The sequence below is a fragment of the Suricata suricatta genome, chromosome 8, assembly GCF_006229205.1.
Source record: "Suricata suricatta isolate VVHF042 chromosome 8, meerkat_22Aug2017_6uvM2_HiC, whole genome shotgun sequence".
NCBI classification, from domain to species: domain Eukaryota; kingdom Metazoa; phylum Chordata; class Mammalia; order Carnivora; family Herpestidae; genus Suricata; species Suricata suricatta.
Window position 1 is genome coordinate 13,705,661 of NC_043707.1, and position 10,818 is coordinate 13,716,478.

General features: G+C 37.9%; 1 protein-coding gene across 4 annotated transcripts in view; it reads right to left on the reverse strand.

The window, feature by feature from the left end:
• SMG1 (SMG1 nonsense mediated mRNA decay associated PI3K related kinase) overlaps nt 1-10,818 on the reverse strand; it is a 98,256-nt gene that overhangs the window by 74,921 nt on the left and 12,517 nt on the right. The window contains exon 2 of one of the 4 annotated variants that reach the window (XM_029949225.1): nt 1,262-1,319. The exons of the other annotated variants lie outside the window; for them this stretch is intronic. Within the exon in view, the coding sequence (XP_029805085.1) occupies nt 1,262-1,275 (14 nt within the window). The 5' untranslated portion in view covers nt 1,276-1,319. The remainder of the gene's footprint in view (nt 1-1,261; nt 1,320-10,818) is intronic. 4 annotated transcript variants of the gene reach the window in all.

Below are 10,818 nucleotides of genomic sequence, written 5' to 3' on the forward strand. Positions count from 1 at the left end.
AATATCTGAATTTCCTGTTTTAATTATGTTTATATATCACATATGCTACTTTTGCCATTAGAGTTAAGTATGTATATCACTTTTCTGGTGACATGGCAGTAAACATAGGACAGCAGAGAATATGGGTTAAAAAAAGGATCTGCGTTCAAATCCCAGCTCCAGCACTAAAAAGTGGAACTGTACACAAGGTTCTTAATCTCTAAGCCTTACCTGTTTCTTGCGTAAAATGGGGATAATACCTATCTTAGGTGTAAGTTGTTGTGAAGCTTAAATAAGGTAATGAATTCTTAAGAAAAGTTTAGCTTGCAGGGAATGCTCAAAGTTATTAAGACCATAACATCAAATAAACTCAAGATCTCCAGGTCTAACAAACAAATAATACATAAGTTCAAGAGCATAGGAATATAATCAAAACAAGCTTTCATATCCAATATATAGCAGCTGATTTTAAGTTCTTCATGGAAGAAATTAAGCAATCTGTTACCAACAAATCCATTTCTACCCACAAAGCATTTTATTTCAAACTAAACTGAAAACAAAAAAGGTAACAACTTCCCAATTTGTTAGAAATACAGGTTTTTAAATCCCATGAGTTATGAACACCAAGTATCTTCCCGCCCTGGAGTCTGGGTTTTCAGAATCTAACAACAAAATTTACTGGGGTAGAACTACCGTCCCAGAAGTGTCTAAAAACTCACTAGTTGCCAAGTTCTTTTAATACAAACTGATCAAAACATTTCCAACCAGAATTCAAGATACAGGTAGTCTGAACCCAAAAGCAAAAAATGGTTCAACATTTATATGCAATCTCTATTTTTTAATACCTAAACTGCTTAGGTCTCAAAAAAAAGTCAGTATCCAGCTGTTAGCACCAACAAGACCACCCAGTCCAATAAATAGAAAACTGTTAACGAACGGAAATGAGCTCTTAAAACGAGGCAATCAAAGGCATAAAATACAGATTTGAATTCAAAGAGGCAGGCATAAACGTTAAGCCAGTTATAAGAGCTGAGAAAGCTATCATCTGCCAGAATTAGTGTCTCAGTTTAGTGATAAGAGAAAATGTATCTGTTAAAACTAAGCATCATACTAGCAAGGATCCAAAAATAACTCCACAGCCCCTTTAATATTCTAAAAATATTATGCAGAGAGAGAGAGAGGGAGAGAGAGAGAGAGAGAGATGCATTTCCCCCAAATGATTAAACTGAAGTTAAAGCCTGATGTACATGCCACATGAGAGGTAAGTTTCTAAAGCTCATACCTCAAAAATCGCATACTGTATAATATGGAGCCTTTGTGATGTTTTGCATCAAGTCAATCTGTAAGACAGTAGTTACAATATTAGTGAAGACAGTGGGTTAAAACATTTGTTGTTCAAACATGAAGCAAGTATCACTCATGGATTAGGTGCTTTTAGTTGTACTATGGCCCTCTAGGGTTCATATGATGAAGCAAAAATTGAGAAGAAAAGCCACTCTATGCTTTAGAAGATAGAGAAGCTTAAGGTGGCAACCAACAACTTTTTAGTACATAAGAGAATTTAAATGTTAACTATAACATACAAATCACATGCAAATCTCGTTACTGCTCATTTAGTTAACTCTTCTCAACATACAGAAAAAGTAATAAATCTGAGAGGTCCATCATTTTGAATGACGCAAATCCTCAGACCTCACATCGACAATCCACCATGTGCTAGGGGACAGTATCTCCTGGCTACATGTGGTCTTGTCCAGTTCTTGTAAGCACGAAAAAGCAACCAAAGGGTGAGGGGGAAAAAGCACCACTCTCAAAGTATGAAGTCAGGTAATCCCCTATCATGAAGCATTTCCAAAAAGTACCCCAAAATGACTTGATGCAAACACCACACCTAGTGGTGCCACTGGAATAAGCATCATATTGCTTCAAGTTGTTTTTAAGTAGGCGTATGGAGGGATTTTGCTCTCACAGTGCCATCTAATTTGTGATGGATATCAACCAGGAGATGAGATTTGCACTTAAGCCAATGAGGTGGGAATGCATTTATTGTCTAAAGCAATGGTGTGCAAAAATAGTCACTGTCATAAAGTAGCTGTAGAATATGCTGGTAGTTCTTTGTTACTAAAAGTTAATACCACTGTAAAATGATTTATCTTTTACAAATAAATTCAAGGTTATCCCTATGATGCCTGTTACTCACCTGGATTCAGACATGCTTTCATGAGGGATACAAGACAAGATGAAACTATGCTCTAAAACATGAGCCTTAGGGCTACAAAATTTATTTCGGAGGCTCATGACTTCATTGAAACTCTTCCCACAAGATAAAATAATTCAAATTTAGTAAAAACAGAACCGAACCAGCATGCCGAAATTATGAGTTGACTTCAGTTCTGAAACACTGAAATATTAACAGTTAATATAATTTCTTGTATTAAGTATCTATAACAAATCTTAATTATCCATTAATGAGTTCTTTGTTACTCATTTTTAATCATCAAACATTCAACTACATAGCTGCTGAACACTCAAAATATAAAAATATATTCATTTTTGTAAAATTACAAATAATTTCACTTTGCCCAATATAGGTCTGGCCTTTTCCCTCAGCTTCTGGAAGGTCATCTCTAAAGTCTTGGAATGTCATGCCTTGTTCACCTGAGGGCTTTGGGACATACCAGAAAGTATTACAGTGTGATTTATGAAGGTGAGGGAGCTTTGATTCACATGGATCACTCAGCCTCCAGAAGGTCTGGAAACTAAGTTTATGCATGTGGGCAACTGATTATGCAGTCCCAATAAGAAACTCTAGACACCAGCGCTGGGTGAGCTTCCATGGTTGGTACTACTCTACATACTGTCCCACATCAACACCTGGAAAGTAATACTGTGTTCACAACTCCACAAGGGAAGGACAGCTGGAAGTCCACTTTCCTGGACTGATGTATAGGCCTTTACTAATAACTGATTTTAATCTGAATCTTTTAGCTGTAATAAACTGTAACCGCGAGTATAACAGCTTTCAATGAGTTCAGTAAGTCCCTCTGTTGACTTATCCAACCTAAGAGTAGCGTTTGAGACCCCTGAACCTGGAAATGGTGTCAGAAGTAAGGGTGGTCTTATAGACCATGCTCCCTCTAACTCTGCATCTGGATTTAAAATCACTGAATATACTCGAACCCAAAATCTTAAAGATTGTGAATTTTGTTTTTTAATAACATCTGAAGCAAACATAGTAAAGATGTGACCTCAGTATAATTTCCCTCCAAGGAATCTCAAACACCCTCTATTGACAGACCTCTAACCAAATTAACCAGAGGGACAAAGCAACTCTAAAGGGGCATCACATCAGATTTTAACCTTTGCTTCAGGGGCACAATTATCCTCCCTATAAAGATTGATCAACATACCACCCCCAGGTAGTTCTCAGACTACAACTGGGTCTTCAATGCTGCCATGTTTCCCTAGCCAAGGTTCTCTCTTTCCCAAAACAGTTTTCAAACTTTCTGCACCTTCCTCCTCTCCCCAGAGCTCTTCCAGTACATGGTCTTGCAAATTCCTCCTTCATGGGGAATACAAGCCCTTCTACAGCACTCCCAGTAATAAGCACTAAGAGTTTCGGGCTCCTATCGAATTTGGTAAGCAACTTAGACAAGCAGTTTACATATATTTAGTATTTCATTTAATCTTTAACATTATCTTAGTATGATTATTAAAGATAATAAGTTCCCACCTTACAGATGAGGTAACTAAGGTTCCTTAACTGACTGAAAGCTGCATATTTGGTAAAAGGCAGAGCAAGACCTCAAACTCTATTCTAACTTTCAAGTTCTTCACCATTCCATCAGTGCTTGCCAACTTCCTTCCAGTAAATCCACAAATTCACCCATATCTTGACACACAGCCTTTCTTCCCATCAATCTCACATAATGAACAAGTAAACATCTTATTTACAGTAACCCTCTGGATCCACACATCCCCCCTATTTTCTGAGGTATGCCAAGGACTCCCACTTTCCTACTGCTCATCACATCAGCAACACATGAGCACCCTCAAGTGTCTCCTTTAATGACAACAAAAATCAAAATCTTGGGGCATCTGGCTGGCTCCATTGGTAGAGCACGCAACTCTTGATCTTACACCGTCATGAGGTCAAGTCCTACAACAGGGTGGGGTGGCTCCGTTTAAAAAAAAAAAAAAAGCAAAATCTTAACTCCCTTTCTCCTTCTAATCCTCTAGACTCTCTTCACATCTAAAACTTTTGAGAAAAATTTACATTCCTTATCTTCACTCACTTTTCAATTCACTGTACCTAGGTTCCCCCTGGGCACTCCAATGCAATTGCTCCTGCCACCGTAGGAGCTGCCACAGGTGGCCTGTTTGTCTCTTAAATCCCATAACCTCTTTTCAGTTCATCTTGCTCAACGTCCCCTGACAACTGTCTATTCACATTCTTTCTCAATACCACTCTCAAGTTTTTTTAAGTAACTTTAGTTCCAAATTGACTACTTTTTCTCAGTCCAAGTACTTTCTTTCTCCTTCACTTCCTTCTTTCAGCTTAGATTTCATGGTCTATCGTTTCAATTAACACTCTTACACCAATCACTTTAACCTCCCTTAATATTTTTCTCACACCAATCTGTTAAAACCCCAACCCTGAATATACCCAATTATCAATTACCTATCATCCCTAAGTCAGTACCACACTTCCAGCTCCTCTGATGTTCATCTCTCATTCCCTATGTGCACTTTCCAGACCTCCATTCTCTTTGGATTCCAAAATGCTCTCCTAAACCCCCTACACATGCGCACATGCACGCCCACACACAATTTCTCTACTTCACTCAGAAAAAGATGCCATAACATATCTGCACTCAATTCTAGGCCTTAATTAGGATCCATCTACTTCTATCTTCTCTTAACTTTGCAAATAAATACTCTTTCTCCTGTGGAATCTACCTTTCCCACTGAACAATGGAATCTTCTCTTTACACATGTAAATTTTCTAACGTCTCCCACTTAAAAACACAAAAACGTATTTAACAAATAATACAAAACAAAAAGAAAACCTCCACCGAACAATCTGCCTTCATTCTCCGCAAACCAAGAGTTGTCTATTTCCTGCCCTGTTTCTTCATCCACCAGGATTCAACTTCTGCCACACCACTTTTGACCAAACCAACGATGACCTCCAGGTGGCTAAATCAAGATACTCGCGGCTTTATCTCACTCCTCTCCTCCAAGGCTTGCTCAGGGCTGAGTGGAGTTGAGCAGGCTGTCGTCCGCACAAAGGTGCCTTGCAGAGGAAGGAGACAGGCTGAATGAAAACCTCTTCTTAAAATTCTCACAATAACCCTATGTACTCAGATCTGAGAATTCAAAGTAACCAGATTCTTCTCTTCCTCTGGCTATGTGACATTATACTCTCTATTTCTTCCTACCTGGTTCTACTCTCTTAGGAACCTCTGAGGGCTTATTCAGCCTTCTCTATCAAGCCACTAAATCTTGAGGTTTCTCAAAGCGTGACCTTAGGCCCTCTATTCATCTCATTTTGTATATCCTCACTCAGTCCATACCGATGGCAATATTTACCAGTGTTTGACATCAGCTCCTAAACCTAGGCCTCCATCCACACACGGTATATGCATACAATGGAAGATCATAAATTCCATATAAGATTCCATAAAAAGGGAGTGCCTAGGTGGCTCAGAGGGTTAAGCATCTGACTTGATTTCAGCTCAGGTCACAAACTCACACATCATGGGATCAAGCCCCTCATCAGGCTCCATGCTGACCTGCTTGGGATTCTCTACCTCCCTCTCTCTCTGCCCTTACCCTGACCACTCTCTCCCCAAATAAATAAATAAACTTAAAAAAAGAAAAAAGATTTCCATAAAAAGGAATGAAGTATTGACACCTGCACCACAACATGGACAATCCTTGAAAACATTACACTAAGTGAAAGAGACCAGAACAAAAGGCTACATATTAGAGGATTCCATTTATATAAAAGGTCCAGAACAGGCAAATCCAGAGAGAAAGTAGATTTGTGGTTGCAAGGGGCTAAGAGGATGGCAGAATGGGAAGTGACTGCTTAAGGGTTTCTCTTTGGGGCGACAAAAAGTTTGGAACTAGATAGTAGGGATGGCTGCACAGCATCATGAATATATAGAGGACTCTTCAAACTCATGGGTTTGGACTGCACCAGTCCACTTATATTTGTATTTTTTTTCAATACATAAAGTACATACTGTAAATGTACTGTCTTCCTTATGATTTTAATATTTTCTTTTCCCTAACTTATTTTATTGTAAGACGACAGTAAGTAACACATATAACGCACATGCTATGTGTTAACTGACTATGTTATTAAAAGACTTGATCGGAAACCAATTTGACAATAAACTATTTAAAAATAAATAAATAAAATAAATAAAAAATGGGGGGGGAAGCTTTTGGTCAACAGTTACCTATTAGTAGGTAAGTTTCAGGGAAATCAAAAGTTATATACGGGGGGGCGGGGTGTTAGCACCCCAAACCCCACAATGTTTAAGAGTCAAATGTACTTAGTACATAGAACTGTAAAACGGCAAATTTTATGTCATTTACCATAATTTTAAAAATATTTATGACATTCTTGGAATACATGGCTGGCTCAGTCACCGAAACATGCAACTCTTGACCTCGGAGCTGTAAGTTCGAGCATCATGTTGTATGTAGAGATTACTTTAAGAATTAAAAAAAAAAAAAAATCTTAAAAAAAAAAATGCATGGCATTATTGAAAAGATTTATCTTAAAGGAAGAAACAGACCAGAGGTTACCGAGGCCTGAAAGCAGAAGCTGAAGACAAAGGAAGAGATGGTGGACCTGTTCCACAGCTTGACTGTGGTGGTCGTGTTTACAGTATTACACGCATTTATCAAAACTCACAGAACTATACAGCTTGTAAACTGTACCTCCACAATTTTTTTTTAAATTTTAAAGAGAGAAAGCCTACAGGCAGGGAACGGGGCAGAGGGAAAGAGAATCTTATGCAGGCTCATTATGCAGCACAGAACCTAACGTGGGGCTCAATTCCAGGACCTCACGGTCATGACTTGAGCTGAAATCAAGAGTCAGACGTTCAACTGACTGAGCCACCCAGGAGCCTCAATAAATCTGACTTTTTTTTTTAATTATTTTTAATGTGTTATTTTATTTTTGAGTGACACACAGACAGACAGACAGACAAAGCATGAGCAGGGGAGGGACAGAGAGAGAGGGAGAAACACAATCCAAAATAGGCTCCAGGCTCGTCTGAGCTGTCAGCATAGAGCCCAGTGCAGGACTCGAACCCATGAACCTTGAGACCATGACCTGAGCCAAAGTCAGACACTTAACCAACTGAACCACCAAGGTGCCCCAAATCTGACTTTAAAGGAAACATTTCTTTATAGTAAAGGTACAAAAGATAAGTAAAGACTGTTGATTTATTCTTAATACTTGTATTTCAGGTCTTATACTGCCTACCATATTTAGCCATTTTAAATGTAAAAGCAAAATATGGCACCAGCTTTCAGTCATTGTGCTTTCCAATGACACCAAAGACTGTTAGTGTCTGAATTAATTTATCAGACCTAAGAACAGGAACTCAGAGCTCAGAAAGGATTAACCTAGCCAAGGTACAGAAAGAAACATAAGAGCATTTATATCAGTAAAAGACATATGTTAACTACTTTAATAGTAAAAAGAAAAAAAAGTTCTAAAATTCTTGCAAAATAACAATTTCACTCTTTATCAATGCCTGAGAAATACCTGAGATAGTCCCCATAGCACTTAACTTTTTAAAGAAAGAAATGCAATAAAAGGAAGGAAGAAAAAGCACTATAAACTCTTAATATTTTATTGCCAACCCATTTTGATAGCATTCAAAATTGCAGCTAAATTCTTATTAACTGACCAATGAGACAGCAGGAAAAACTAAAGAGTCAAACCACTAAGGCTGATAAATTCAAAAATCATTGACTGAGACAGAAACATGAGAAATCCACTGCTAATTTAAGTATTTAAGGTTCTCTACCTCATCTGGCATAAATTCATACCTCACCAGGTATTATAGAATAGCAGCAGTTATCAATTCTGGTATGCTTTTAATCTCCAATGTAAATGTGAATTTAGGGTTCAGTATTTTTTTTAATTTGTTTTGTCTTTACTTTATTTTGAGAGAGAGTGAGTGTGTGTGTGTGAGCAGGGGAGGGGCAGAGAGAGAGGGAGACACAGAATCCGAAGTAGGCTGCAGGCTCTGAGTTGTCAGCAGAGTCCGATGCGAGGATTGAGCCCATGGCCTGTAAGATCATCATCTGAGCCGAAGTCGGCCACTTAAGCAACTGAGCCACCAAGGCGCCCCAAGGTTCAGTATTTAACAGAAATAATTTTGTTTATGCTAAATAATAGCGCACCTAAAGGTTCATGAATCTAACGCACCAAAGTTAATTTGATTCACTTTCTCTTGGCCTTTATTTTTAACCCACGTTGGCTGCCTTAAAAAGAAACCCTGCTTTAGCTCCCATTTGTATCACTTATCTTCCCCTTTTGTCAGCAAGTCCTGGAAGTACTTTAGAAACATCCCATTCAGCCTGGGAAATTGCCAATATTGAAAGGAAATCTCTCACTCCATGACCTCCCAGCAGAGGAAGGACAAAAGGACTGAAACTCTACAAAGGAACTGGTCCACCCTTTCACCCACACCCCCAGGGCTCTCCAGTTAAACGCCAAACCTAGCCTGTTAAGACAGAGAAGGCTAGAGAAGAATCACCAAGAGTTAAATAGTACAGAAACCCTAAAAAGAAGAGTCCTGAAACCAGACTGAGACTCTATAATCAAGGAAACGGCAGAGTGTTTTATTAATATAAAAACGTGTTCAATCATTTTTAAAAAGTCCTGAAAATAGGCAAATACTGATTGTAGAGTTACTCAGATAAAATTCCTCTAGCTAAAAGATTCAAGCCCATCCCACCAAGGGAATGACATGCTTGTGAGATTCTCCAACAATTATGTACTTTAAATCTTCCCTTTAAAAATAATTCTAAAAAGCACCGGGGTGTCTTTCAAAAATAAATGTACTGTGTAACTTTATAAACATCATTATGACTTTTTTTTTACAGTGACACTGGTCAAGAAAAATGACATGTCTGCCAAAAATTACTTGTAACACATTAAGAAAAAACAAATGGTATGCAACTTAGACACAGTACTTTTAAAGTAAACTATTACCACGTTAGGCACTACTGCAGAAGGTGTGATACACCAGACAAGTCCTGGGCACAGTCAAGGTTTCAGAGTATCGAAAGAGCAATAGTCTCCCATGTAGCCCTTCATATGTAACATATCTTAAGTATGAGGGCAAATAGGAAAAGACACTGAATTTCATATTCCAACCAGTGATTCTTATCAAAGAGGAAGGAATTAAAAGAAATATCTTTAGGGCATTCTCAAATTATACACATGACTCCTGCCCCCAACCCTCTTAAAAAATAAATATACCTTTGAGGAGAATTTAAAACACTTTGGTTCTATTTCTAACTTTACCATCATTATACTAAGACAACAAGTGGATTTTTTAGTAGGCTCCATGCCCAACATAGGGGCTTGAACTCGAAGATTCGGATGCTCTACCGATGGAGCTAGTCAGGTGTCCCAAGACAACAAACAGATTTTTTTTTTTAACATTTATTTATTTTTGAGAGAGACAGAAAGACAGCTCTGAGCTGTCAGCACAAAGCCCAATGCAGGGCTTGAACTCACAAACCATGAGATCATGACCTGAGCCCAAGTCTGACACTTAACCAAATGAGCCACCCAGGCACCCCAGACAACAAGCAGATTTTTAAATGGACTCTGATTCCTTTCAACATCTCCAATAACACCTATAAGATCTATCTCCCTAGGTATCCTGGGGTACAATGGTAAAGAAATATACTACCCATAATTAGAGGTCATTATGTATGATAACCTCTCCTACTTAGGTACTGGGACTTCTGCTTTAGAGGTCATCTTGAAATAACTGCTTCCTACTCCTTAGCTATAAATAAATAAAAAGATCTCATAGATAAAACTCAAAAACTATAGTCTCCTAAATCAATTAGCTGGGAAAGAAAGATGTTTCTCAGAATAATCACAATACTCTTCGAACTAGAGGAAAATCTATTAAAGGAAGCCGGTTTTGGTAGTCACCGCAACATGCTGGTAAGCAGCAATCAAGTGCCAAGAAACCATACTCCCACCATGCTCAGCAATAGCAAGAAATAAGTATTTAGCCTTGGGGCACCTAGCTGGCTCAATTGGTGGAAAATGCGACTCTTGATCTCTGGGTGGTGGGTTCAAGCCCCACACTGGGTGTAGAGATTACTTAAAAAAAAAAAAAATCTTAAAAAAGAAAAGTACTTAGCCTTAAATTTAAGAAAACTATTCAACAGGTGAAAATCATCACTTAGGCCACTTTAAACCCACAAGGTCTACACAAATCTTACCCTTTTTTTCTTGTTAGATTTTACAGTTGAATCGGATTGGTTTAAGTGTTTTAAAACAAGAAACTTTTATAATTCCCGTTTACAACAAAAGAGAAAAATCAATGTTTCTAAATATAAAGTTCTGAAGAAGAGAGTATTTACTCATTTTAAGTAAATTTTATAGCTCCATAATTTAAAATAGTACCAAAATCTCATAATAGCATAATATGTATATACATTCTCACAATGTAATAAAATTCATTAATTCCTATCTTTGTTTAGAAGGTACATGTTTTGTTTTTGGTTTTTTTCTTTTAAGTACTCCAAACTATTACAGTGGCAGAGCATATG